At 39.1% G+C, this 26,711-nt stretch overlaps 6 protein-coding genes across 15 annotated transcripts; 4 read left to right on the top strand and 2 right to left on the bottom strand.

Moving 5' to 3' along the window:
* Positions 1-152: 152 nt before the first annotated feature.
* LOC124404571 (CCR4-NOT transcription complex subunit 3) lies at positions 153-6,775 on the top strand. Of its 10 annotated transcripts, XM_046878814.1 has the most exons (11): positions 228-386; positions 587-649; positions 2,395-2,418; positions 2,775-3,007; positions 3,111-3,266; positions 3,424-3,603; positions 4,106-4,393; positions 4,527-4,782; positions 5,066-5,661; positions 5,738-5,947; positions 6,048-6,775. In XM_046878814.1, exons 2-11 carry the CDS (start codon positions 625-627, stop codon positions 6,144-6,146), a joined length of 2,067 nt encoding a protein of 688 aa, XP_046734770.1. In that variant the 5' UTR covers positions 228-386; positions 587-624; the 3' UTR covers positions 6,147-6,775. The 10 variants fall into 10 exon arrangements, with proteins under 10 accessions (XP_046734771.1, XP_046734772.1, XP_046734775.1 ...); XM_046878815.1 differs by lacking the exons at positions 228-386; positions 587-649 and adding an exon at positions 153-188; XM_046878816.1 differs by lacking the exon at positions 2,395-2,418 and having other exon boundaries at positions 225-406.
* A 227-nt stretch (positions 6,776-7,002) lies between these two features.
* LOC124404574 (probable ATP-dependent RNA helicase DDX47) lies at positions 7,003-9,619 on the bottom strand. The gene is made up of 8 exons (XM_046878826.1): positions 9,486-9,619; positions 8,979-9,072; positions 8,747-8,911; positions 8,471-8,637; positions 8,099-8,335; positions 7,722-7,945; positions 7,331-7,592; positions 7,003-7,183 (listed from the first exon to the last, which is right to left on the bottom strand). The coding sequence occupies exons 1-8, from the start codon at positions 9,552-9,554 to the stop codon at positions 7,034-7,036; spliced, it is 1,368 nt and encodes a 455-aa protein (XP_046734782.1). The 5' UTR covers positions 9,555-9,619; the 3' UTR covers positions 7,003-7,033.
* Positions 9,620-10,514: 895 nt separating this feature from the next.
* Positions 10,515-11,372, top strand: LOC124404575 (acyl-coenzyme A thioesterase 13-like). Its single transcript, XM_046878827.1, has 3 exons — positions 10,515-10,817; positions 10,890-11,074; positions 11,171-11,372. The coding sequence occupies exons 1-3, from the start codon at positions 10,734-10,736 to the stop codon at positions 11,370-11,372; spliced, it is 471 nt and encodes a 156-aa protein (XP_046734783.1). The 5' UTR covers positions 10,515-10,733.
* A 644-nt stretch (positions 11,373-12,016) lies between these two features.
* On the top strand, positions 12,017-12,892 carry LOC124404576 (acyl-coenzyme A thioesterase 13-like). Its single transcript, XM_046878828.1, has 3 exons — positions 12,017-12,153; positions 12,377-12,561; positions 12,654-12,892. Exons 1-3 carry the CDS (start codon positions 12,073-12,075, stop codon positions 12,805-12,807), a joined length of 420 nt encoding a protein of 139 aa, XP_046734784.1. The 5' UTR covers positions 12,017-12,072; the 3' UTR covers positions 12,808-12,892.
* Positions 12,893-13,662: 770 nt separating this feature from the next.
* On the top strand, positions 13,663-19,174 carry LOC124404570 (glutamyl aminopeptidase-like). The gene is made up of 15 exons (XM_046878810.1): positions 13,663-13,811; positions 13,889-14,268; positions 14,828-14,975; positions 15,635-15,905; positions 15,991-16,161; positions 16,255-16,352; positions 16,436-16,570; positions 16,653-16,951; positions 17,055-17,140; positions 17,208-17,335; positions 17,399-17,602; positions 17,702-17,781; positions 17,861-18,009; positions 18,124-18,256; positions 18,339-19,174. Exons 1-15 carry the CDS (start codon positions 13,764-13,766, stop codon positions 18,706-18,708), a joined length of 2,700 nt encoding a protein of 899 aa, XP_046734766.1. The 5' UTR covers positions 13,663-13,763; the 3' UTR covers positions 18,709-19,174.
* A 238-nt stretch (positions 19,175-19,412) lies between these two features.
* LOC124404569 (peroxidasin homolog) lies at positions 19,413-25,890 on the bottom strand. The gene is made up of 4 exons (XM_046878809.1): positions 25,685-25,890; positions 23,526-24,043; positions 22,074-23,165; positions 19,413-21,528 (listed from the first exon to the last, which is right to left on the bottom strand). Exons 1-4 carry the CDS (start codon positions 25,873-25,875, stop codon positions 19,451-19,453), a joined length of 3,879 nt encoding a protein of 1,292 aa, XP_046734765.1. The 5' UTR covers positions 25,876-25,890; the 3' UTR covers positions 19,413-19,450.
* Positions 25,891-26,711: the final 821 nt, after the last annotated feature.

Raw genomic sequence — 26,711 nt, 5'->3', positions numbered from 1 at the left:
ATATTTCGATTCCATAAACAGTTGGCATATTCAATGTGGATATTAAACAACAGCTCGTTTAATATGCTTAATTATAGAGATAGAAGCGAGAAGGATAAATAGGTCGTTTTTTTTGACAAAGAATCAGATTAAAATGAGTTTGTGAATACCAAACTTGCGCGTTGATCGTCCCGCGATGGTTTTCGCAAGTGTGCGTCTGTGTGTTGTGTATGCGTACTTTACTGCGTGTGTGTGCATGCGCTCTAATGCATAATATACACATAGCAGCAGGTTCAGTTGTCCAGTATTTGATACATATTATTCATCGATGCTGTCACATTTTGTGTATATTTGAGTTGAGTGAAGAACCGTTAACGCAAAGAAGCGAACCGATCTTCTAAAGAGAGGTTAAAAACTCGAATCTACGATAATAGTGGCGAGCTTCAAGCCCGACTCGGTGATCGCTTTATAAGACGGTCGGTCGTTCGTTGTCATTTGAAAACGGAAGCCATCTTGTGGCCGAGCCTCCCATATTATTACCAGGGAATAATAGTTGACCAACTAATTGTTCCGAAAAATTAATTCGTATCTTTTTCATTACGTCTAGACTATGCACGAATCATTGTACCATATGTTTACATAGCCATGGCTGCGACGAGAAAGTTGCAAGGTGAGGAGAATATGTTTCCAGCATGTTTACATCTAGAACCTCTTGTGTTATTACCCTCCACCACGTATATGTTCCCTTTGCATATCGCCACATTTTGAGACCGTTACAACCGGCAATGCTCATTCAGAATCGAATAATGCGACCGCGACTTGAATCCCGCACAAATTTCCCATCCAAGCTTCAGTATTTGACAGTTATTATTTGCCCCCTGGGTGAATGCTTGGACGGTCTTCCTATCTCCACTCTTTTTATACCATTCTCAAAATCTTACCCCGACATTTGTTTTTTCACTTAAATATCACTCCTCATTAACAAATATCGACTCCTTCTGTTAGCATAACCTTAAAACTCTCACCTTTCGGTCAACTTTTATTTTCAAAACTTGTAATCACAGTTACAACTTTGTTGCCGGGGGCCTCCTGTCTTCTCGATCCTCCGTTATGAAAAAAAGTTTACATGTTTCATCTGTACTATGTTATTCATACTAACAAATTGACAGTTATATCAGGTCCGGTTCTTTTGCTACCTGTTGAAAGTAGTAACAAATTTTTTTTTTTTTTTGTAACCAATATTCATCGTTTATTAGATAACTTGGTTTACTTTTTTCATTATAATGTAGTTATTACATTTACACAATTTGTTTGATGTTTGTGAATAAAATCATACATCTTACTCAATGTATATGGAATGTCTGCGATCGATAATTAAAATTCTTACTACATGCACTTGAATCAGGATTGATGCTGTTTTATAATCTTAGCATGTGTTGATGTTCCTAATTGTGTATTGAGCGAATGAACTTATCGTCAAATTAGGATCGTACAGTTATCGAACAACCAGTGAAAAACTGAAAAACTCAAAAAGCTCATGTGATCGTTGAAATTCTAATTCATAGTTGAAACAATGTTGTGACAGAGTAAATTATTATACAGGCCTTACGACGAAAAAATATTGAATTTAATAGGCATATCGAAATGTGTGACTAATTATCCTAGCCAATAAATTAGAATTCGACGAACCTTACTAAAAAACAACAATAAAAAAGCAATTTGAAACAAGTAAACACATAGATTATTGCTAAGATTGAAAACCAGATAGGTTATTCAATTTAGTTTCACATTTTATCTCCAATATGTTGACAATGTCTAATGATATCTTGGCCATAAAGTAGCATAGTGTAAACAATAGCTGTTCTGATAATACTTCTGTTATAATATTGAGTACAAAGTTTAGTTTTCGTGTTTTGAATCGTTGAATCAAAGAGTTTCACACAATCATAATTTCACACAAAAATGCTTAACTCCTTACATATTTGTGAGCAAAATTTATATGCCTTAAACAATACGTTCCCTATCAGCATTTTTTCATATCAACAAAAATGTCAAGATTTACAGGAATTGGAATATTCTAATTAATGTATGTGATGTAATGTCATTATTTTCAGCTACGACGTTGATTTTCCCACTTCCCACTTTCATTTTAGGATGTTGTTCAGTTCTTTTTTGTTTGTTTTTTTGTTAGAAAACGTTGCCCTACTTTCAATATGCCTTACGCAGAATTTCCTCTCTTCTGTACCTTGACTTTTGATCCAAGTAGAGTAGAGAATATCATTGATCATCCACGCCCAGTCTTCAAGAATCTATTTGTAAAGGAGAAAATTTATCTATTGTAAAATTGGTGTTAATGGTAGAATGTTATTTTAACAATATAGATACTTATCACTTCTTTTTGCACCAACAATGTAGGAGTTAAGATGAGAGAAATAAAAGGTAACTCCTACTTTATATCACGTTAATGCGATAATTCTCTAGCTTGACTTTGACGGAGGGAAAATTTTACTAAGAAAAATATTATCTCACAAAATCTTTCCATAGTCACTTCTCGTTACATTTTCTGCCTATTTATTAACGAAAAATCGGAAAGAGAACATAAAATGAAACACTTGTAGTGTAATATCAGTATTTCTTGAAGCTCACATACTTTTTTGAAATAAGAAATACGATCGTTTATATTTTTATCCTATCCTTCATAGGCAATCAGAAGTTTGAAAAAATTTGAACATGTACCACTTAGAGTTATCTCGTTACAACGAAAACTTTTCTGAAAGTTACATTTAAAATTTCAGGTGAAATAGACAGGTGCCTTAAAAAAGTGACGGAGGGCGTAGAGACGTTTGAGGACATTTGGCAAAAAGTCCACAATGCCACTAACAGCAACCAGAAGGAGAAGTACGAAGCTGATCTCAAGAAGGAGATCAAAAAGCTTCAAAGGTTACGCGACCAAATCAAGAGCTGGATTGCATCTGGAGAAATTAAGGACAAAAGTACCCTCCTTGATTATCGGAAGCTAATCGAAACTGTGAGTAAATCGAATATAAATAGAATTGACGCTGAACAACTGTACGACCATAATTTGGTTTTGTTTTTTGGAATCGATTGACATATTCATTGATACTCGACAGCAAATGGAAAGGTTCAAAGTTGTAGAAAGGGAAACGAAGACTAAGGCTTATTCTAAGGAAGGCCTAGGAGCTGCCCAAAAACTTGACCCGGCGCAAAAGGAAAGAGAAGAAGTCAGTAACTGGCTAGCTAATTCGATAGATGCGCTCAATTTGCAGGTGAGATACAAAAGTTTATTTATTGTGACGATTTTTATCCGTCCTTGTGATTTTGTACCTACTCTCAACAACATCTGATCATCGCACATATTGATCACAATCTGCTGGCGAGAATCCAATCATAACGTTTACTATCATTGAAAAATTTTCGGTATAGCTGGATACATTTGAGTCTGAAATAGAGTCATTGCTTGCCGGAAAGAAAAAAAGGCTAGACAAAGATAAGCAGGATAGAATGGATGAGCTCAAAGCAAAGCTTGAAAAACACCGATACCACATTCGCAAGCTGGAGACGTTGTTGCGCATGTTGGATAATATGTCTGTCGAGGTTGACACGGTGAGTGCATCAAATTCATAGATAATCTCCTTATTTTTACTTTTTTGGGCAGCTGGCGACATTAAAACTTTATCTAAAACAGCTACGTACTACGCTGCTGCATTGTAGTAATTTTATAAACAAAATTAGTCGCTCAAGAAAGAAAAATAAAAAGAAACAAGAATAACATTAAGCATTCCACAACCTCTCAAATTGTGCAACAAATGCTTGCAATGTGAGGAGGATTGACAAGGAATGGCAAGAGAAAAAGAAAAACACCGTGTAATTGTTGTGTATATTCGGACATACACAAGTAGCTTGTTTGAAAAACTGAATGGTTCTACAAAAAGAATAAAAATAAAGAAATTATTGTCAAAAGCAGACGTTGTAAGGTGTAGAATTTGCGGGACACAGTGCGCGATGCATGTTTCATTGATCATTACTCCCAATGCTATGTTTTTTGTGTTAAATCGTCAAAGGTGATTAAAAGTTGTCTTATAAAATTTATGAAATATTTGTGTAGATCAAGAGGATAAAGGATGATGTCGAATATTATATTGAATCCTCCCAAGAGCCAGACTTTGAGGAGAATGAGTACATTTACGATGACATTATTGGACTGGACGAAGTCGAGTTATCTGGTGTTGGTATACCATCGTCAGCAACGACGGATAGTAACAACAGCAACGAAACGGGAGGCACTCCAACGTCCACTAATTCAGGAACTTCGCCCATACCGTCACCTCCTCTAAGTTCCACCATGCACAATCATTCGAGTGATAGTTCTACAGATACGGATAAGAAAACAAAGGTTCGATAATTGCAGACTGACGAATACTGCTGATTTTCTTGTGAATGAAGAAGTCAAATAGAAATAGTTGACACGTTATTTTACACCCAGATATCAAATTTATCACTTTTCATGTAATTTTTTATTCTTACAGCCTGTGAAACCGACGGCAGTGAGACCTTTACTTAATTCCCAAGGAAGTATTTCAACGACAGGAAGCACTACTGTAATAAAGATGAGTTTGTTGTCGAGCAGTACGCCGAGCAAACCCATTCCCATGACATCTAGCCATAGCTCGCCTAGCGCAACAATTAACCATATTGCAACGTCGAACGCTGGAAACTTTGCAACTGTTGCTGCGTCGCACATAAACTCTCAAGTCATCCATTCTACCTCTAGTAAAACATCATGTAAGCAATTGAAGAGATATCCTATTTTTCACCATCTAGATATCGCTCAAAATGTCTCACACAAATGCATTATGGGTAATTAGCATTGCAATTTGGTCAGCGGAGAAAGCAAACAAGATTCATCTAATATTTCTCATGATTAGACACGAGAGTTTTGACTTTGGAAAAGGGAAAATGTCGCATCATAAAACATGGAGTTATCAGAGAATCCCAAGCTGCTTATTCAGTTTACACTTTGATTCACGTGCGCACTCATCATTATTTGTTTGATATATTTTTACAGCTCATGGAAGTGAAAACGGGCTGTTATCATCATCATCAACATCAAGCGTAGCGTCGAACGTACCTCCAACAATTATGCAGCAGCACAATAATCCACCGCCACTTCAGCCGTCTCATATACTGCTAAATCAACAGAGTCAGAATCACAACAGCGAAGCGGAAATGACGACGCCGATTCCCTCGTCGTCGTCTCCGCCTTCGCCTGTGAGCAGTCGATCCTCGCCATTGCCTGCAAATTCCTGTTCACCGGTACCATCTGCCACCAACGGTCTCATCTCTAAAATTCCCGACGGCATGTCTTCGCTAAAATCCATTGCCCAACAAGTTATTGTCAGAGCAGGTCTTGAGATACCTCCATCGGAGCCAACTAGGAACCTCTTTGACACTACGAAGGTGTCAAATGCTACTTCGGAAGCACACATTCCGCCGCTACTTGGGGTGGCGCCGCTGGGACCGGTGCCTCTCCAGAAAGAGCACCAACTTCAATTCCAAATGATGGAAGCAGCTTACTATCACATGCCTCATCCCTCAGACTCTGAACGACTCAGATCGTATTTGCCCCGCAATTTGTGCAAAACGCCGCCCTACTATCAACAAGTAAATCTCTCAGCTACCGAGTTTATACAAAGGATTCAGTCGTCGAGACGTTGGGGCTAATTAGTTATCGTTACAGGTTCAGCTTCCACATTCTGATACAGTGGAATTTTTCCAGCGACTATCAACGGAGACGCTATTTTTCATATTTTACTATATGGAAGGATCCAAGGGACAGTACTTGGCAGCTAAAGCTCTTAAGAAACAAAGCTGGAGGTTCCATACGAAATACATGATGTGGTTCCAAAGACACGAAGAGCCTAAAGTTATCAACGAGGAGTACGAACAGGTAACATTTTTCACTTATTTCTATCTTAGAACCCTAAGCAATAAAATACTTGAAAATATGTGATTTTTTGCTTATCTATTGTGTTTGCATTTTTTTCCAGGGAACGTACATATACTTCGATTATGAAAAATGGGGGCAACGCAAAAAAGAAGGCTTCACTTTTGAGTACAAGTACTTAGAGGACAGGGACCTTAACTAATCTCAGATCTGTCGCTCATGGGGTCTCCGAAATGCACTATTTCTGTACCGGTATTATCAACAAAAAAAATCTAAAAGACATTTTATTTTTTATGATTCTATATTTTCACAAAATATAATTTTACTTATTGGTAAAAAAAAAGGTATCTGAAACGACAAAAATGAAGAGAAAAACTTTGAAAAAAGATATGAACACCTGCTTAGTGGGCACAATGAAGGCATTCATTACATAATTATACTGTGGTAAAAATCTCCCCCACCCCCCCTTACCCTCGAAAAAAAGTTAAAATCCATAATGACGTATGTTTACCGGGGACAGTACACTGTAACTAAATAATAATATGAGAGGCACCAGGAACACACCTGAGTAGAGTATGATTTGGTGTGTGGTCTGTGATCATAAGAGGAAGAAGTTATACTCGCTGGCGACTGACTCGAAATACCAGTACAAACATGTGTGCGGCCCACCCACCCTGCGAAGGTGAGGTGGAGGGCGCTCATGCTATGGTATGTCTTAATGTTAGATTATAAGTAGCCTTTTTGTATAAAGTATATTGAGGTATAAAACCCTTAAATTGAATTACTGTACAGAATGTGTAGAAATAGTGAATAATAATATTATGGAATATATTTTATTTCTCATTTAAATGAAACCTAAGTTGTTTCAATTTAACCAAACTAGTGCCTCTCATCCAATTGAAATTTATATTATAATTTTTTTTTTCCTTGTCTCTGAGACACATTTATTAAGAGGCCTCCATCAATTTTATACTCATAAACGCAGAAGACTGAAAATAACGTAGATCAATCATTTAACTTTATTAGATTAGAATTGCGATTTTATTACTTGATTTACACTTTCTTGTATAACAATTCTTATTTCCTATCTCAGCCTTTTCTCTTTCCTTTGAATCCCTTTCCTTTTACTCTTTTCCTAACACCGATAGATTGCTCTGTGTCGTCGTCGTCGTCGTCACGGCCACCTTTTCTCTTTTTTCCTTTGCCAGACTTTTTATTGTCGTCAATGTCCTTCATTTCCTAAAATATCCCAAGATCACAAGTATCAGAATTATTATTATGCCAATATTATTTTTGGTGGTATAAATTTGACCGAAATACAAATATTTCATGGTCTTTGTATTTTTTTTAAGTCACTTGGGTATATTGATGGAATAATTTACTCACCATTTTTACCATACGTTGAGCCTCTGATACTCTTTCTTGGAGTACCATAACTTCGTCTTCCTGCGTTGTATAAAGAGGCAGCTTTTTCGATATTAATTGCTCTATCCTTTGATACAGTTCAACGTCATATTGTGTAACAAACGTGATTGCCCTACCAGAGCGACCAGCCCTAGCAGTTCTTCCGACTCTATGGATGTAGTCTTTGCTGTGTGTAGGTATGTCAAAGTTAACAACTATATCGACATGAGGAATGTCGAGACCCCTGTTCAAGAATTCAGATAAATTAATGTGCATTCCTTATTCTATTCAATATCAATTGGCTCTAAGGCATCTGGGGAGTGATTACCGAACTGCCAACATTATAATACGTATATGCGATAAGTTTACTTACCTACTAGCTACATCAGTCGATATTAAGACTGATCTGTTCTTAGCCTTGAACTTTGTCAGTGCAGCTAGTCGTTTATTCTGCGACATCTGCCCGTGCAAGGGAACAGCCATGAACCCAAGATTTCGTAACAGGAGGGCTGTTCTGAGTGTATTGTTGCAGGTGGCGCAGAATACCATAAAACTATTTCCAGCCAATTCATTCAATATGTGAACCAGGTACACGTCCTGTTTGAAACAAGTTGATTTTTTTTTTTTTAAGTATTCGAGAAACAAGTTCTTTTTACCGGAATTGATGACTAGTCAGAATATGGAAGATTTAAAAAAAAATTTGCAGGGTATGATTAATTTATGGTATCAACGGATATACTAGTAATATACCTTGAATTTAGCAGGAATGAAGATATAAGATTGTTGTAATTTTTCAACAGTTTGGTACTTAGTGGACACTTCAACTTTTACAGGATTTTGCAAAGAAGCTCGCTGTAACTTTTGAACTTTTTTCGTCATTGTGGCCGAAAATAGTAATGTCCTCCTCTCTCGTGGTATTACCCTTAATATTTTATCAACCTCAACTTCAAAGTCCATGTTCAATATGCGGTCAGCCTCATCCATCACCTGAAAATGGAACAGAAAAAATGAAATCGGAATAGTCTTAAATAAACTGATGAAACAGTGGTAAATTATTATTATTAGGTTACTCAAAATAGGAATGAAAGATGAGAGGATGATAAATCCGAGTGTGAATATTACCAGATATTTAAGGGAGCGTAAATTAAATCCCTTGGTATTTTCAAGGTGGTCGACGAGTCTTCCAGGTGTCGCGATCAGAATATGGGGTTTTTTGGCCAGAGTCAAGGCCTGAGACATCATGTCCATCCCGCCTACAATAACAGCACATTTCACACCAATATTGGCACCTGTTGGAGATGAAAATCAAAGAATACTTCGTAACCCATATAAACGAATCATATCTAACATATAGCGCCTCTCAGACAAGCCGTAATTGTACTTCTGACAAAACCTTACCTAGCGCTTCAAACTGTTCTGATATTTGAAATGCCAACTCTCGTGTGGGCGTCAAAATAAGAGCGAAATATCTTTGTGGATTTTCCAACAAAGCTTGTAATATGGGAAGCGCAAAGGCTCCTGTTTTTCCAGACCCGGTTTCTGCCAAGCCTATCACATCCTTTCCTAAAATTATGAGATAAACCTGTAGAATAGTTTACTAGGAACCAGGATATATCGTACCAATAATTACCTTGGAGCGTTAACGGTATGGCTTCCTTTTGGATCTTTGACGGTGTTTTCCATTTCAGTTCTTCACATGCTTGACAAAGCGAGTCGACAATGCCCTGCAAGTAAGACGAAGCTTTTTAAGGGGTGCTCTGTTCGACCTCGATGTTCAGTTATACATCTTCAAATATCGAAGTCCATGCATCTCAAACGCGAAAAAAAGCGCGTAACAGCCCCATTTTATACCCAATTCTGAACATACTTACTCCAATATATTTTCATTTGATGCAGAATTAGAGATATGCCATGAATTCTACGAAATAGTAATCTTTTCGAATTGCGTATAACACGGGGATGTTCGTACGAGGATTTCGATATTTGGAGATATTTACGTCAACGTCGAAATCGACTAGGACATCATGTTAAGTTTTAACTCGAATATTGAAAAATGCCAGATTCAAGAATTGATTGCAGGATAATTCATAACCTTGTTTGTTGTTCTTTCAATAATTTTCATCAACTTCATACGTACCAAATCTTTCCAAGTAACACCCACATCGGATTCTTCGGGATCGATCTCTACGGTACTCGTTGATGCCATTTCATTGAATTATAATAATATTTAAACTTAAATTCTCTCACGTGTGACTATCGCTGAAATATAACAAAACCTTACAGGTTATGTGTCACGGTGCGTGGAACCCACGCGGAACCCGGGCAAAACAACTAGATAAGTCAGCAAGCACTTTTTTTATACGATTTTCAGTTACAGTTCTCCTAGAAATATGGTTGAAGTGTCGTGGACACGTGGACACCTAAGGGTCACACAACTTTTTTCAGATAGCCGTCTTGGGAGAACTCAATAGCAGCTAACTTGGGGGTTATTATGGTTTTTCACCTATCCCCAAGGACTTATTATACCATTTCCCAGCATTCAAGCATTTTGTTTGGTTGACTTAACTTTGCAAACCAATCAGAATCCTTGGATGGTGGGAATTAATAAGCCCCCTTCGATTTCCTACCACGGAACCAACGAGTCAGTAAGTAAAAACGCATTTCAATCAATTTGTTGCAACTAAGGAGATTGTTTAAAATACGCAAATGGTCTTTATCTTTTTCCAGCTCTTTCTTTAAATGAAAACACGGTGTTTAAATCACGCTGTACGCATTACAGGTCTTACCGTGCGCGTAGACTTGATACCTTGTGGTTTTGAGATTTAGCCAGACATGAACAACTGGGTGTAGTGTACACTGATATACAACTACGTCATTACTACTATAGAAATATTTTGGAATTCAACGTGTTGAACATATCGTCAGTGTTACGTTACCTTCTGGTGGTGGGGGATGGGGCCAAAATCACCTAAAAGGTGCGTTACGTAATTTATGGACAGCCCCTTGTAAGTGGGGAGAAGGATTCGGACCGCATTTAAATGTGGGTGCGAATAATAATTTCCACTATATGTAACAGTGGTACAGTAACGACGTTTCCATCATACTTTATTTGATTGAATTTAAAGAATACTCCGAGCAGTAATGAATATAATTAGATACGTTAGATATTTCTCATATCACAAGTGAAACAACTAATTTTCTACGCTCTTGAACTCATTCTCCGTGAGATACCGCGGTTATTTAACTTATTGCAAAACGAATGGGTGAACTCAGGCATATAATCGTAAATTAGATAATGCGAGCTGTATAGAAGAGTTCATATATAATAGAGTTCCGTTATTTTATTAACTTCATATTACAAATAGAGTTCTAAAAGTTGCCAATAATGTCGCGTAACATTGTCGAAATTGTCAAACGATACAGCGAATTCTGCCAAATAACTAAATCATTTGATCGCAATTTAAAAATGGTTGGCATCAAAAAATATAAATGTCACCTACAAATTTGTTATGATTTTCTCACGCAATTGGAATTTTTTCAGTTGAAGTACCATTCGGTGGAGAATGGAAAGGTCAGAGCAGAATTTACTGTCACCGAAGATCATGTCGATAACGAAGGGCATTTGCATAGAGGGATGACAACCACTTTAATCGATATGACATCTATTCGGGCACTGTTTACGCATAGAAATGGATTCGTGGGGATGTCCATAAATATGCATATTTCGTAAATTATAATGTTTTTCAACAATACTACTTATGTGTCATTTTTCTCACTATGGCAAAAACTTGCGTTTTGTAATGTGATTATTTGATGTTACAGATATTTACAACCAGCACTTCTTGGAGATGTGGTTTATATAGATGCTGAAGTATTTAAGATTTTACAACTGAGTGGGCCGAGGCCGATGGGATTGGTTGATGTCGAATTATCGAAGAAAAATGAAATGCGGGCTGAGAACGTCATTGCTCGTGGCCAACATTCATTGACCCCGTATCTGCAGGAACACAAAAAAAATGTATAATTGTTTCACCATCAGTTGCATTCGTACCGTTACCGAAAAAGAGTGAAGTCTTTGCAGAGATGCGGTTGCTGTTTGTGATCATTAGGCGTTATTATTATTGTCGCGCAACAGTAAAGAAAATAAGAAATATCATATTTTGTGTACTCAATATTGCGTTAAAATATATAACTATAGCAGGAAAAAAATCCCCGCTCATGGGGCGCTTACTTTATAATATTTTGAAAGCTGTTGGTCATCTGTCGTCAAGACAAAATTAAACCATTCACTCTGGTTGTTCCTACTGGTCTCAATAATCGTACACATTAGATTTATTTTTTGTATCACTAGCGTCGCCAGTGTTCCTTTTGTACCGAAGTGTCATTGGTTGCAGAGATGCGCAAAATCGATCAATCGATCATTTTACAATGTGATTGGTAGAAGGTCTTCAATTCAAACTGCCGCCTCATACTCCCTCCACTGTCTTCGGTACATACGACGCCTGTGCCATCTAATTATATGCAGCTATTTGTTTATCACTGCCAGTTCCCGTAATCAGCTGATTACAAAATATACCATTGAGGCTATGAGGGTATAAAATATTTCATCGTCACGTTGATTACATCACATACAATCAACCGCGAACATCACAACGTGGTCTTGATATACGCTTCACTGGTGATTGTTAACATTTTTTCTTTATAGTTATTTATTTACTGAAAAAATGTCACGTGGATTAGCAACAATCAAAAAAGTGGTGGAATATGTAACTAATTCTAAAGGATTCGAACAGTGCCTCAAAAATGTAGGTTGAAAAAATATAGTGTGAAGTATAATAGTACAAAGAATGTCTATTTATTCATTATTAAATTCCTCCGATGGAACAATAAGAAACAATGAAAGGTAGATTTTGTAATTTTAAACAACGGTCAATGTTATTGGCCAGCTTTCACTGCAAATGGATTTTTCAATAATATATATCTCTCATTATGCATGTATATCACTTCATAACAATTGTTCATCGCTAGGTGACGGTGGTGTCTGCCGGGGATGGAAAATGCAGGGTAGAGTTTCCCGTCGAAGATGGTCATCTGAATGGGGGAGGAACCCTCCATGGCGGATTTACAGCAACCCTAGTTGATTGCATTTCTACATATGCCTTGATGACCACTGGCACTGGTGCTCCAGGAGTATCTGTGGATATGAATATTTCGTAAGATCTACATAGTGTGATGACAACTTAATTGCATACCTTTATTCTTCATCTTATTACCATCAATAAACTTTTGTTATTATAATTTATAGATACTTAAACGCGGCATTTCCAGGTGAAATGATTGTAGTCGATGCTAAAACCTGCAAGGCTGGGAAAACTCTGGCTTTTCTTGAGGTCGAGCTATCGAAAAAAGATGGAGGACGTATCATTGCTCGAGGACAACATACTAAGTTTATCAAGTAGATTGAATGATAACTTGATATGTTATTGATTGATTGCTAAAACGCCATCGTATGGCAGGAATTTTCATGTTCAAAGTTCAGAAAGTTCTTAATAAAAAAAATACTTAAAATTCATCGATATACTTATAGTTGGGACAATATGGTATATGGTAATGCAAAAAAGAGAAAAAGGAAATGTAAATATATATTTTCTCGTTAAAAAATTTTTTCCGCCGCTGAACAGCTTTGATCCAATTCCTACTAAATTATATCCAGAATTTATCTTTACTGCAAAATGTTAACAATATGGTTTTGCAGAACAAATTCTAAACTCGGAACATACCGTTTGTATGTACACACTTGTACAAACAAGTTTCATATACCTAAAAACTTCCGGCAGTATTGAAAAATGTCAGAAATATGGATTTTCAAAAGAAATTCCAAACCTGGAACATACTATTTGTGTGTACACACTTGTGCAGACAAGTTCCATATATCTAAAACCTTCCGGCAGGATTAAAGAAATGTCAAAAATATGGAATACAACAGCTGTATGTACAAACTTGTAGAAACAAGTATAATAAATCTTAAACCTTCCGGCAGGTTCGGCAAATGTCAGCAATATAGATTTCCAGAATGAAAACCGAATCTGGAACATACCATTTATACATACAAGCTTGTACAAACAACTATGCGTCACAAATATGGAACGTCCAGGTAGAATAAGCATAATAGTTACCCGTTACTCTTCCTGATTCATATCGCTAGTATTGGAATTACATAAAATGTGGAAATTGTAGCACTAAAAATTGTCCTAGAGCAATAATTCGACTAATTTTACTGCTCCTCGTATCAACTGAGGTTGCAAAACTGATTGTGAGCTAGCACCACTTCATATATATCTCTAAAACCGTAATATCTCTAGCTATTCAGCAGTTAGTTTCTTTGCAACCTGTTGATATATCCTAGAAAAGCATCATGTTGCTTTGGTATTATTTGTTCGGTGTTACGCAAATTATAACATTGGTAAGTTAGCCGAAATAATTCTTTATCATGTTCGATGCATATTTATTCCGTCAATAATTCACTTTTTATCCATACAGACAACGGCAATCGACTACCGTCTTCCTACGGATGTTATTCCAACGCACTATGACCTTAGTTTATATCCTGACATTACTTCAGGCATTTTGTATGGTAATGTAAGCATAGAATTGAATGTAACAGCAACACGCAGCACAATTATCGTCAACATAAATGACCTCAGCGTATCCTCAACAATTTTAACATGCAACTTAACGGAATCCGTGTTGGATATTACATCAGTCATAGAAGACACAGATTCGCAGCAATACATAATTATGCCTTCAACTGAAATTGAAGCAGGAATATACACATTGTCAATGGAATACAGCGCCAATTTGTCTACAGACCTTGCAGGCCTTTATGAGAGTACTTACGTCGACGAGGACAATAATACTAGGTGAGTTAAGCATGAAATTATTGGTAACACTTCAGGACATATTTATAATCTTTCCATTGTAAAGAAGCAGGACAATTCCATCTTATTCTAGTACTTACTGGCCAAGATTCCCAAAATTTGTAATATTTAAAGTATTCAAAATATTTAAATATTTAAAGAAATTTTATTACAACATAAACGTCCATCCACATGTGAGATAATTTTAACAATGACACCTTATCGACTGCAGGAATTTTTAGTATATTACATATCTTTAGTACAGTCCGAGTCTTACATTCTGATAATATTCATGTAGTTTATTGCTCAGACATGATATTTTTTGCACGAAATATTTGTTTATTACGGATAGTTCTTATCACTATTCAAGGACACAAAAGCGATAAATTAATGGGACTATTCTCCAATGCTAGTTCACAGTTATCATGTTCAATCGTTCTTTGCATCGTTATAAATTATTTCAGTTGATGATCCATGCTGAATTGAAGACTATGTAAACTAGAAGAATACGAAACTCGAAAACTTCTAAAATGATTCAATGTCATTAACTTTCTCTTCTCAGGATAGTTACTGTCTCCACACTTCCACCAGCATATGCTAGAAATGTGTTTCCATGTCTTGATGAGCCAAAATTCAGGGCACCATTTGACATCAAACTTGTACAGCCTTCTGGAGATGATTACATTTCACTTTCTAATATGAATGTTGAGGTAAAACGAAGTAATCACTTGATCAAAAAATATTGTCACCACTTATAAGCCGCTCTGGTCACTGATCACGGAAAACCGAGAAGTTAGGAAAATGTCATTAAATTACAAAAGTAGTCAGGGAATATTTCAATTCGTCAGGGTATTTTGTGGCGGTATGCAACAAAAAAAAAAAAACAAAGCTTCCCCTGCTATGAAAGATAAAAACTCTAACAACATTGTTGTTCCATCTGCTTGGTTCCATGACCACTCAATAGATCATAAACGTGTTTTTGAACAGTAATTGATTTGTAGCTTTAATTATTAGGAATAAGAATTGGCACCATTAGTTCGGGTTTTGGCAAGGGAAAAAGTATAATTGGGTCAGGGAAATTCAGGGAATCTGTTTAAGTACTTTTAGCGGCCGCCATGTAAGTATTTGACTAATTTTTACAATTTCCATGAATGATTTTCGCGGGTTTCTCTGATATGATACCAGATATTGGCTTGTAATGTGCTATAGAGATTCGATTTAAAGATAAATTATTTCTTTATCAATTATTAAGTTATCATGTTGCTCGTTGAGCTACGTAAAATTGCAGAAAGAGCTTGATTTACTTTTTACAACATTTAATTGAAAATTTCAAGAGTAAATCATTTGTAAAATTTATTATATATTACAGAGTGTTGCTGTAGATGAGCCTGCGTCGGGTTTGAAAACAGTGACTTTCGCCACTAGTCCACCAATGCCGACGTTCCTTGTTGGCTTTACAGTCAATGATTTTAAGGCACTGACAGCAAATGTAACAAATCTTGATGGAGAAACATTTCCAGTCAGTGTTTATACTACCAAAGCCCAACTGGATGAAGGTGCTTTAGCATTAGAAGTTGCAACAGGTGCTCTTTCATACTACATCAATCTCTTTAACTTGTCTTACCCCCTGCCAAAGTTCGGTAAGTATTACAGCATACTTGTAAATTACTAATTTTTCTGTTTAGATATCCTAACAAATGCCAGATGAACCATGATTCATTACAGATATTGTTGCCGTTCATGACATCGGCTTCAATCTAGTGGAATCTTGGGGTATTGTTCAAGCTGCTGAACACGCAACTCTTTATAACATCAGCAGTAGTTCCACAAGCAACGTGGACGATGTCGTCTTTACAACATGTTACGGAATTACCCATATGTGGATTGGAAACCTTGGTAAGGAGGATAAAACTGCCTGATTATCAACTTCTATGAGACTGCGATATAAATTCACTGTTTCGTTTAACATTGATGAATCGATCGTTTCAGTATCTGTGGATTGGTGGGATGATATTTGGATTACCGAAGGTATTCCTACATGGGCACAATACAGGACCGCAAATGAGTTGTATCAGGATTGGGGCTTTGTTAGTAGCATTTGAGGATTACATAAATTTTAAGTCCAAGCTCTGATTTTGAATAGATTCAAGTCATTTCATGGTCTTTACAGATAGAACTGTTCTTATCTGACGAGGTTGTGACTGCTATGGATGTTGATGCGGCTGTTAACTCAGGTTCTATGATTCAAGAAGTCAGTACACCTGATGAAATCGCATCTATATATGACACTATCAGAACTAGTAAGGTAGGTGCTTGAATTTTACAGATGATAGGATATCATTTTGTATGAATTTTAACAGGCGTAATGAAGTATTCATCGATTTTAGGCAGCAGCAGTTATGCGCATGCTGGAAAATTTTATAGAACAGGATATTTTCTACGCCGCAGTTTCTACGGATTTGAAAGAATATGCATACCAGAGTGAAAATACCTTCGATTTTTACTACGGATTGCAGAGCCTTGTCGGTTCAAGCCTCAATATCTCGGCTATCATGAATACATGGACACTTCAAGCAGGCTTTCCTGTCGTAAATATTGTTAAAAACGGAACCGTTTATACTCTTACTCAGGAACGATTTTTATCCGATCCTAACGCCGTCTTAAACTCTACTTCATCAACTTACGGGTAAGCCATGAAATATCAGTAAAAAAAATTTCAACACATTGCCGAGCGTAGACATGGTTTAAATTTGAGATTTTTTCTGGTTAATCTCGTGATTTGTTTGCAGATTCAGATGGACAATTCCCATCACTTACATAACAAGTGAAAACTCGACATCCAACTTGGTGTGGTTTCAGTACGATGCCAGTAGCTGTGAGTAGTATGAACAACTTGAACTTTTGTACAATTGGAATATAAAATTTGATTTTGTACATTTTAGTGGATATTACTGTTGACGAATCGGTAGAGTGGATAAAATTCAATCATGACCAAGTTGGCTTTTATCGAGTGAATTACGAAAGCTCGGAGTGGGAGAAATTGATCAACATTCTAAAATCTGACCCACAGGTGAGTGCACCCGCAATTTTTGTATAAACTACAAAGACATCTCATGAAATTTTCACATTGTAGACATTATCTGCTGCGGACAGGACGCAGCTTGTAGGGGATGTGTTCAGTCTAGCTGCAGCTGGTCAACTAAATTATAACGTAACACTTGAGTTGGGTTCATATCTCAGTAATGAGTCGCATTATATACCTTGGAATGTGGCTTATACGAAAGTTCAGTACATGGTTTCTATGCTAGCCGATACTGATATATCCAGCAGCTTAAATGTACGTATTTTACATTGAATAATTAGCAAGAAATATAAGTATATTGCAAGTCTTATGTGCTGTTCCCGTTACTTAATTTACCTGATCTTTGTTTGCCAGGATTATATCATTAGCTTGGTGAAATCCATTTACGAAACTGTCACATGGACAGTAAGTGATTCTGACTCTCACATAATTTTGTAAGTAGCATTTTCATTTGTACAATTTAATGTCTTTACCGTTTCTCTTCTCAGAATTGATTTATAAACATGTCTTTAGGCGTCTCCGTCCAGTTGTGTTGGACATGGCATGCTACGCAGGTTATGACCAGTGCTTGACTGAAGCTGGAAGCCTTTTCTTAGACTGGATTAACAGTACCGATGATGTCCGTCCTCCTCCCGATACTCGATATGTAGTATACAAATATGGTACGTCTTTATTTAAAAAGCTGAAGCATCGTCTGCAGTTCATATTAATCTTGAGTGAACTGCATGATTCTTAGTCAAATCGCTGTAAAATGAGTTGACTTATCTTTTATACAGGCATGCAAAATGTGAATAGAGAGGACAAATGGGATGAAATGTTCCAAAAGATGCTAGACGAGACAGATTCAGCCGAGAGATTGAGGTTGTTGAACGGTTTGTCAGGAATGAAAAATGCTACAATCTTGACCAAGTAAGAGCGCATTACCGACATTGATAAAAAAGTAAACATGTTAATTAATGTAAGCATTTGTAAGCCCGAGTTTTCTTTATAGATATCTAAATCTGGCTGTCAATCAGTCGTATGTCAAAGCTGCTGATTTTTCTTTCGTCTTTGGTTTCATTTTGGAAAATTCGATCGGACCGGCTACAGCTTGGGATTGGATTCGGGATAACGTGGAAACTCTAATCAATGATTATGGCTTCAGTGAAATCGACATTGCAGGTTGGATTGATAAAATTGCGGCTACGTTCCACACTAAGGAGAGTATAGAGCAGCTGGAATCATTCTTTGAAATATATCCGGGAATAGAGAAGGAGGTTGACACTGCTCTTTTAAAAAATATAAACGATAACATCAATTGGCTGAACTTGAATAATGCTACAATTGACGCTTGGCTCGTATCGTATTTGACATCCGAATAATCACGTAGCTGATCCAAATTGTTTACCACTGCATTAGCTGACATATTCTGTACGCCTGTTATTTTTCCAGATAACTATTTCTTGTTGTTACATCCACCGAAAAATAGTGAATCGCTGTCAATCTAGAGAAATTTGCCAAAATTTTCCAAGAATTTTTTGATCTCAAAAATAGAGTATGATCATTTAGTTCAGTTCGTTTGGTGATGGAATATTAAAATTTGACATAATGGGTACTGCTGAGAAAATCTATCGCAGAAGTATCTTAGTAAATGAGTTGAGTAGAACTTTTAGATTTTCAGTATATCTTTATATGTGACGTTACTTTAAATAATCGGCTCACAATACATGTCCGTTCACATACTTATTAAGAAAAAAAAAATGTACATTGAGAAACATGGCTACAGATATTTCGACGAAGCTGTAAATAAGCTATATTTCATATAAAAATACACGTTAAGAAATTTTATGTACAACACTTACTTACGCATATCGTAAATTCACGTTAAAAAAAATTAGCATGTAAATGATAGTTATAGCGATAACAAAGTAATTCATACAGATCATTTGAAAAGCGAACGAAAACAGTATAAAACATAATGAACGAAAGTTAAATGCCGTGTGAATTCGTTCTTTTGGAACGGTAACTATAATTCTACTTTCTCCGTGTATTGAATCTTTTCCGTTTCTTTCATTCCCCGATTTTCAATCCTCAAACATACACGCGTCACCTCCAACAACGATTTCACACGTTTCTCGATCCCTTCAATCGTTTTAATTCGGCGTTCAGTTTACCAAGTTTCTGTTTCATCGTAACAACTTCCTTCTCTAATATTCTAATCGCATCGTTACAACTCTGCTTCTCCTCAGCGAGACTGTGGCGTTCGTCCTTCTTGTCCCGATTCCTCTTCTTCGAGTATTCCTCCTTGAGACTCCGTCGGAAACGTGAAAGTGAAATACTGTTACTCTGGGCATCGCAGTCTTCACAGCACTCTGCCCATAAGCGAAGATCAACCCTTGGTATCTCATCGCAAGAAACATATTCGCCCGGTTTATCAGTCATGAGAAATACGTCGCGTTGGACGCGCGTTATGTTGTCACCATTATCGCACATAATGCGAGCCAAACTGGTTTGCTTTATTTGCGTGAGCTGTTCCGGTCGGAGGGAGGATGGATTTTCGTACCAGAACCGATCTCCGTCTCTCAGACGTTTGAACTGCTCAAGCAAAAGGCACTTGAAAAGCGGCCCGACCTTGGCGCCGGGTAGCTGGTCCTCCAGGATCCCGCCGACCCAAACATCGACGTTACCCGGATGCCCGTAGAGCTCGCTGAGCTTCCGACGTACCGTCGGGCTGCTAATTTCTCCGGCGAGATCGTCGAAGGTCTCAACGTTGGACATGTTGCAAAATTTACGCCACTCCGTGTAGCCGGGAATGGCGTGATCCCTCGATCTCTGTATGTTCATCGCTGCTAGATCAAGAGCCACAGCGTGGGCGGTCCTGAACAACTGCTCGGTCAATTCGTTGTTCAGATTCTGATCTGGCCGTTTGAGCTTTGCCGGCGTAGCAAACATCCCCCTCATCAGCGGATCGACTCCTCCCTCGTCGACGAGCCTCCAAGGCGCGAAGAAGGCGTCCCTCAACGGTAAAGAACCTTGGGGAATCGGCTTGAACTCAGCGTCGAATCTCTCGAGACGCGGCTGTATAAGAGAATGTCCAAATCTGAGAGCTGCGGTGGTAAATACATTGGAAATCCCCGCATTAACGCCAGGATCGTACCCCTTGTACTCTCCTATAAGCTGCTCTATGGGGGCGCCGAATATCTTCGGTATCCAATGGTTGTAAGTGATGTGCTGCATCTGGGCTCCGACGATTCGACGCGCCTCCTGGTAAATCGTTTCGCCGTCCCATTGCGGGTTAAGCGTGAAAAGTTCACGGGCGATGCGGTTGTGTTCCCTGAGCCATATCGTGTGCATGGCGAGTAGCCCGACCTGCTCGTTGGCTCTTATATCACCGGCGACAAAGCAGTTTATCGTACTCTCAAGGGGGTTTCTACGGCAGTCTACGAACTCCCCGTTGGCGTACGGCAGCAGTGGTTTCCACCCCGGAAGTGTTGGTCCATGGCGAAGGAGACCTCTGTCGTTTGTTTGGTCGCGAAGATACCTGCCCAGGATATCGTCAAAGCCATAAACCTGCGAGGCGTCTATGAAACTCGTCAACTGGTTGAGCTGTTCCCTGGGCATCAAGCCGCCCCAAAGTGGACTCGTTTCGCCCGATCCGCAGACCGCGCTTGTCCTGATGAAGTCGATGCACCGCCTGTTGTTCACCCTCGGATCTCCGGGTGGTACGGGCATCGGGAAACACGGAGCCGCGTTGTCGCAGGACTTTTTACAGTCTATACCGTCCCAGGACTCGCTCGTGACCGAAGGGAGCGCGTGGCCCAGGTCGTGGTCGAGGAACTGACCCCACTGCATAACCATATGGGTCAGTTTGTCGTCGGAAGTAACGTCGTGTGTCGATATCAGCGTCGTTGAGACCAGCCGGGCCGCCGGCTTTGGGAAACCGTAGTAAAGACGGTCCGGTTCCCAACCCACAGGAGAGGAAAAACCGTTCTCGTATATCGGCTGCAGGATCCTCCTGAAACCCGTGTATGACGAACCCCAAGTCGGATGCTGTAGGTTGTTGCAGCTGCCGTCCATGCTGCGGTAACGACTGTGATAGCACATGTCTGAACAGTTGCTGATCCTACGGTGAGCCGTGCAACCCGACAGTCGCTCGATCTCGGCTACCTGAGCTGCGGTCAGTATCTCTTCGTACCTAAACTCTGGATAATTGAAGCACTATTAGGAAAGGAACTAAACTTCAGATCGGAGGAAAATAATAATGTGATACAAGAGGAAAGTAGGGTACCGTATGTTGGAACTGCATTGGGAAAATTTCTACTTCTACGAATTTTTGCAGAAATTCAAACATATATTTCGTATGATTTGGTATACAAATATGTATTTTCCGTAAAGAATAGTTAACTTCTGTTAAAAATTGTAGTAGCTTGTTAGAGTTTTTACTGAAAAAATTGAAATTTTAATCTAAATCTACAAGTTTTTATGAGGAACTATATGGATATTTACAATTCTGTACAAAAATAATTGTTTTTTAGAAAATTGTACGAAATGTCTCCATTTCCATAAAAATTCGTAGAAATCATTTTCACCACGGTGGACTGTTATACAGATAGTACGTTTCTTGCCCTATACTTTCCTACACAGAACGGACCAATTCTTTATCTGATTGTTCAACATACCAGTTTGACTCACGATCAATGTTTTCCATTGCAACAATTAAGCCCATTCTTTACAGTAATATACTCACCCGATGCGTTTCCCGTGACCCCAGCGTTCACCAATTTTCTAATGTTGACCAGGGTGCGTTCGAAGAGTTCAGCTGGCCTGGCGGCGGCTCTGCCAATAGCGTCGGGGTACCTGGAGAGTCTGAAGGGATCAACGCGTTGGGTCCCCTTACTGTTGAGGAGTGCCACTACCGTTCTGTTGATGGCTTGATCGACGGAGGTGGCGGCGTCGTTGAAGGCGCGAATAATCAGAGCATCAGTGGCTCCGGGGCGTCGGATTTTCACCAAGGCCTGAGCCGTGGCTCGGCCGTACTCGTTCACGGCTGAACATTCATACCGGCCTGTGTCCGCCACTGTAACATTGTAAAGGAAGAGGCTTCCGCTTCTGGAAACACGAACATTACTGCTCGCGATGCTGCGACCGTCCTTTTTCCACTGTATAAAAGGCTTCGGATCACCGTCAGCACGGCAAGGAACTTCGATTATCATCCCGGGCTCGGCCTCCATGTCCTCAGGACGGTAGGTCAACTTGGGAGGATTATTCTCCCGGCTTATTACCTCGAGATCAGCGCTTGTCTCTAGGACACCCTCGTCGTTTCTCGCCGCACAAACGTATCGACCAGAGTCGCTGTCCTTTGCCGCAAAAATTGTCAGCCGTGATCCGCCAATGGAAGTCTCGGTTATCGATACTCTTCCCGACGGCGTGATCTGCGCACCGTTTTTCCACCATGAAATTCTCGGCCTAGGATCGCTCTCTGCTTCGCAGTTCAGGTGAATATCCTTCCCGGATTTTGTGCTCTGGGAACGAGGGGTCACCGAGAACCTGAGAGGATTTGTTGCCGTTATCAGGGCTCGAGCCTTCCTCGATCTCGTCGTTCCCATTTCACTTTCGGCGACGCACTCGTAATCCCCGGCGTCGTTCTCCGTCACTTCGGAAATTCTCAGACTCCCGTCTTCCGACATCGCGAAATGATCTCCGTCCAGGAACACCTCGTTCGAATCACGCATCCATTTTATCTCCGGTTTTGGATCGCCCGACACTCGGCATGTGAAGACCACCGATCTGCCAACCCTCACCTCCACGTCATCAGGACCCTCCATTATCCGCGGCTCATCTGTTGGAAGCGTTATCTGATTTCAAGGTGGGTCAAACTTCCAATCCAACGAACACTTCGAATCTTGATGATCGAAGGGTTCGTTCGCTGGAGGTAGAAATTATCTATCTTCTACGCTATACGATCAGACTTTCCAATTGTACCACGATTTCATCTCATTATTCCATGCGAGCTTTACCCTTTCAGATTTTCCCTGGACCATGCAATTCCCTATACCATCGGGTTTAATTGTGCCTGACTATACTTGCAAACATTTAAGATAAATTTGATGGAAGAAGAACTGAATTTGGTTCAAATAATCTCCATAAGATATTGTGAACATGCAGACGTAATATAGTGAACATTATAATAAAACTCAACGGCAATGAAACTCCTTCGGCAACATCCCAATCAACGAACGGCCCCTCATGTTGTTCGGAGAGTCGCAAACGGCTGCCATTTCCCCTGGTTTTTCTTGTAACCGTTGAACAAGCCACATAAGATCACAATCGCATACCAGCGAGTTACTATCAAGTCGTAATCGTGTCATAGGACCGACGTTACGAAACGCGTCCGCAGGTAAACGGGTGATCTTATTGTTCTGTAAAAAGAGTCTCTCGAGCGCGGCCAAGTTGTTGAACGTGCCATCTTTTATCTCGGTTAAGTAATTGTTGTGAAGATACAATTGTTCGAGTTTAACCAGTCCGTTAAACGCACCGGACTCGATAATAGTTATGCGATTTTTGTACAGATACAATTTACGTAGATTTGGCAAATCCGAGAAAGCATTCGCCTGCAAATGTCTTATCTGGTTGTCGTTCAGTAGCAAAGTGTGCAGCTCGTTCAACCCAGGAAAGACTCTCGGGTCAATTTCCACTATGTTGTTAAACCGCAAATCTCTGAAAAAAGATAGAAAATTCTTCTTAGTTTTTCCGAAAATCGTCGATTTAAAAAAGTCAAGCCCCTGCCGGTGTACTTATATAGGTATACCTCTGAGATATGAAAATATTTATGACGATTAAAAACAGAATTTCTCCCCGGGTATGTGAAGCACTTTTTCTTTTTCATAAACAGTGAAAAACCACGTCTGCGATTTCTCAAAATTGCGAGGCGCTACCCCGTGAAGTATCTAAGTGTGTAATATCTAATCTGTGTAGCGTGTGAACAGACGGTCCAGTCATTTATCTTGCTCTATGCCGGTATATTTATAAATCAATTTATAAACAATCATTGAGCTTCTGCAGCCTCTTCAGCCGTTCGCCTCTCGAAGTGCGATTTTTCTATGACCACGGGCGGGGCCGTCAATCGTGCAGAATCTGAACGGAATGTAAACTCAATGGGCCAGATTTGCGCGGCTATCCTAACAGAGAGTATTTGTTTTCTCGAAGCTTAAGCAATGCGTAAAATTAGGATCTGTCTAACCTTACGATAGCATTTGGTACGTGTATTTCATCGCTTTTATTATCACGCTATATGCATACGTGTACATATCCTTTTCCTTTGAACCAGAACATCGAAATTCCTTAGGTATAATAATACTAAAGACTGAAAGATCAGTTTTATTACAAGGCTGAATTAGTCAGCAACGTTATCGTAATGATTCGTGTTTCCACAAACCCGTTGTTTCGTAATTTTAGGAATCTCTGAAATGCAGTAAAAGTAATTCATATTTTCAAAACTTACCCACTTCAAAGTCACTATAGAAAATTGCAAAATAGTGATTTTTTTCCCCCCAATATTTCGTTACGCTGACTAACTTCAGCCTCATGTTTTATGAATAATTAATGGCGTTTCGAAATTCAAAAATGTACCTGATGCAAAAACGAAAATTTTATTTCTTTCTAAAATATCTGTACATAGAAACATAAAACCATCTACGTCACATCGACATGACGATAACTGTGTAATCGTGATTAGTTCCGCGAAAAAATTCAACTGAATATTGATTCGATCGATTAAATTTAAAAATATGTAAATTTCAAACGATTCAAATGAGGTGAGTACTACTAAATAAAACAGGGCTCGGCGATTCGTGTCGTAAATCGAAGTCTGTAATAGCGAAAGCCGATCATGTTATTACCATAGAATTAGGAGATCATGCGATATAATATGCTGCATGTATAACAGAACTTTATCTTATCCATGCAGAGATATTCGTACATTCAGCAGCGAAATATCGAACATATAATATACTCGTCGAAGATGAGGCGGGCAATAGAAACATGCAAGAGCATTTTCTTTTGAAAACATTGGAGAAAAAAACGGTGCTTTCTGTATTTTACAATAATTTTTTAGAAACTATGATTTCGAAATATGAGTGTGTTTTGTTTTATCACGGTTTACTGAATTTCAGACAGTTCGAAAATGGCGAAATAACGGTTTTTCTTTAGCATTCGTGAACGTTACTAACTTTAATATGATTAACACGCCTCGTATACACATCCAGGTGTAACACGATTAGCAATTTTATTTAATTGTTGAAGAAAAGAGGAGATAAAGTTTCATCTTTTACAAATTAAAAAACCTTATTTCTCACTCACAGAACACTGGTATCGGTAGGTGCGCTCGGTAGGCGATTTAACTTTTGGAAGGTGCACCGGACGGTTTTCCTATAGCAGACACACTTGTTGGGGCATTCGTTGTCCGAGTCCGGGTAAGACTGCAGACCATCGCATTCGCCAATCCCGGCAAGAACCGCCAGAATAACAACGAACACCAGTTTCGCCGGCATGATTGTGTATATTGCCGAACGATGAATTTTTACTGTGCCGCAGTGTCACGATTTCCGGTCTACATGTGCGTCATGAGTATGAAATACACCCAAACGCAAACTTGAGCTTTTCCTCTCTGTCGCGAATCCGATTCTTAGTCTTATTATTATCTCGCGACACGTTATATAAAATCCGAAAAGTGATTGAATTACGACAAGTTTGAATTTATTATCGGGCGTTTTGCCCAATAGAAATAAACTGATATGATTTTCGAAAACATAAAAAAAAAACTTCTTTTCTTGCGATATTGGCGAAATTTAGACCGTCCGGCGACACGTGCTGCAGCTCTTTGATCTCCGCTGCTCAGCTCGCCGCACTGGCTGGTCCCAGAGCTACTGCTAGACACTCGAGCTGCTGGGCTGGTTCACCCGGCATCAAGAGATTGTCAAGTATTGGTGGGTATGTATACATGCATGCAGCTACACCCATGCGGTAAACACATAGACGCACGCCTATGGAGGTATGCATGGAAGTATGAAAGGTTCCATGATCTGAGAGGCTTACATTAGCCCTGGGAGTGGGAGACCCGCTGCCTTCTGCCTTCCTCGGCATCGCGGGCCTTCCATGTGCACGTAAAACGAAGTATTACTAACAAAGGGTCTCTGCAACTCTCATTTACTCTCTCTCCCTCTCTCTCTCTCTCTCTCTCTCTCTCTCCCCCCCTCTTCCGCGCTTTTTCGCTCTTTCGATGCTTCGTTCCACTCTCTAATGTATACATTTACGCTCGAGATGATGCATGCATGGTCACTCATTCGCCCGCATAAGTATACGCATTGAGTCGCAAATCTCCTTTCGC

This window comes from Diprion similis, chromosome 3 (genome assembly GCF_021155765.1).
Source record: "Diprion similis isolate iyDipSimi1 chromosome 3, iyDipSimi1.1, whole genome shotgun sequence".
In the NCBI taxonomy this organism is placed as follows: Eukaryota; Metazoa; Arthropoda; class Insecta; order Hymenoptera; family Diprionidae; genus Diprion; species Diprion similis.
The sequence above is the reverse complement of the archived record's forward strand: the minus strand, read 5'-3'. Positions and strand labels throughout refer to the sequence as shown.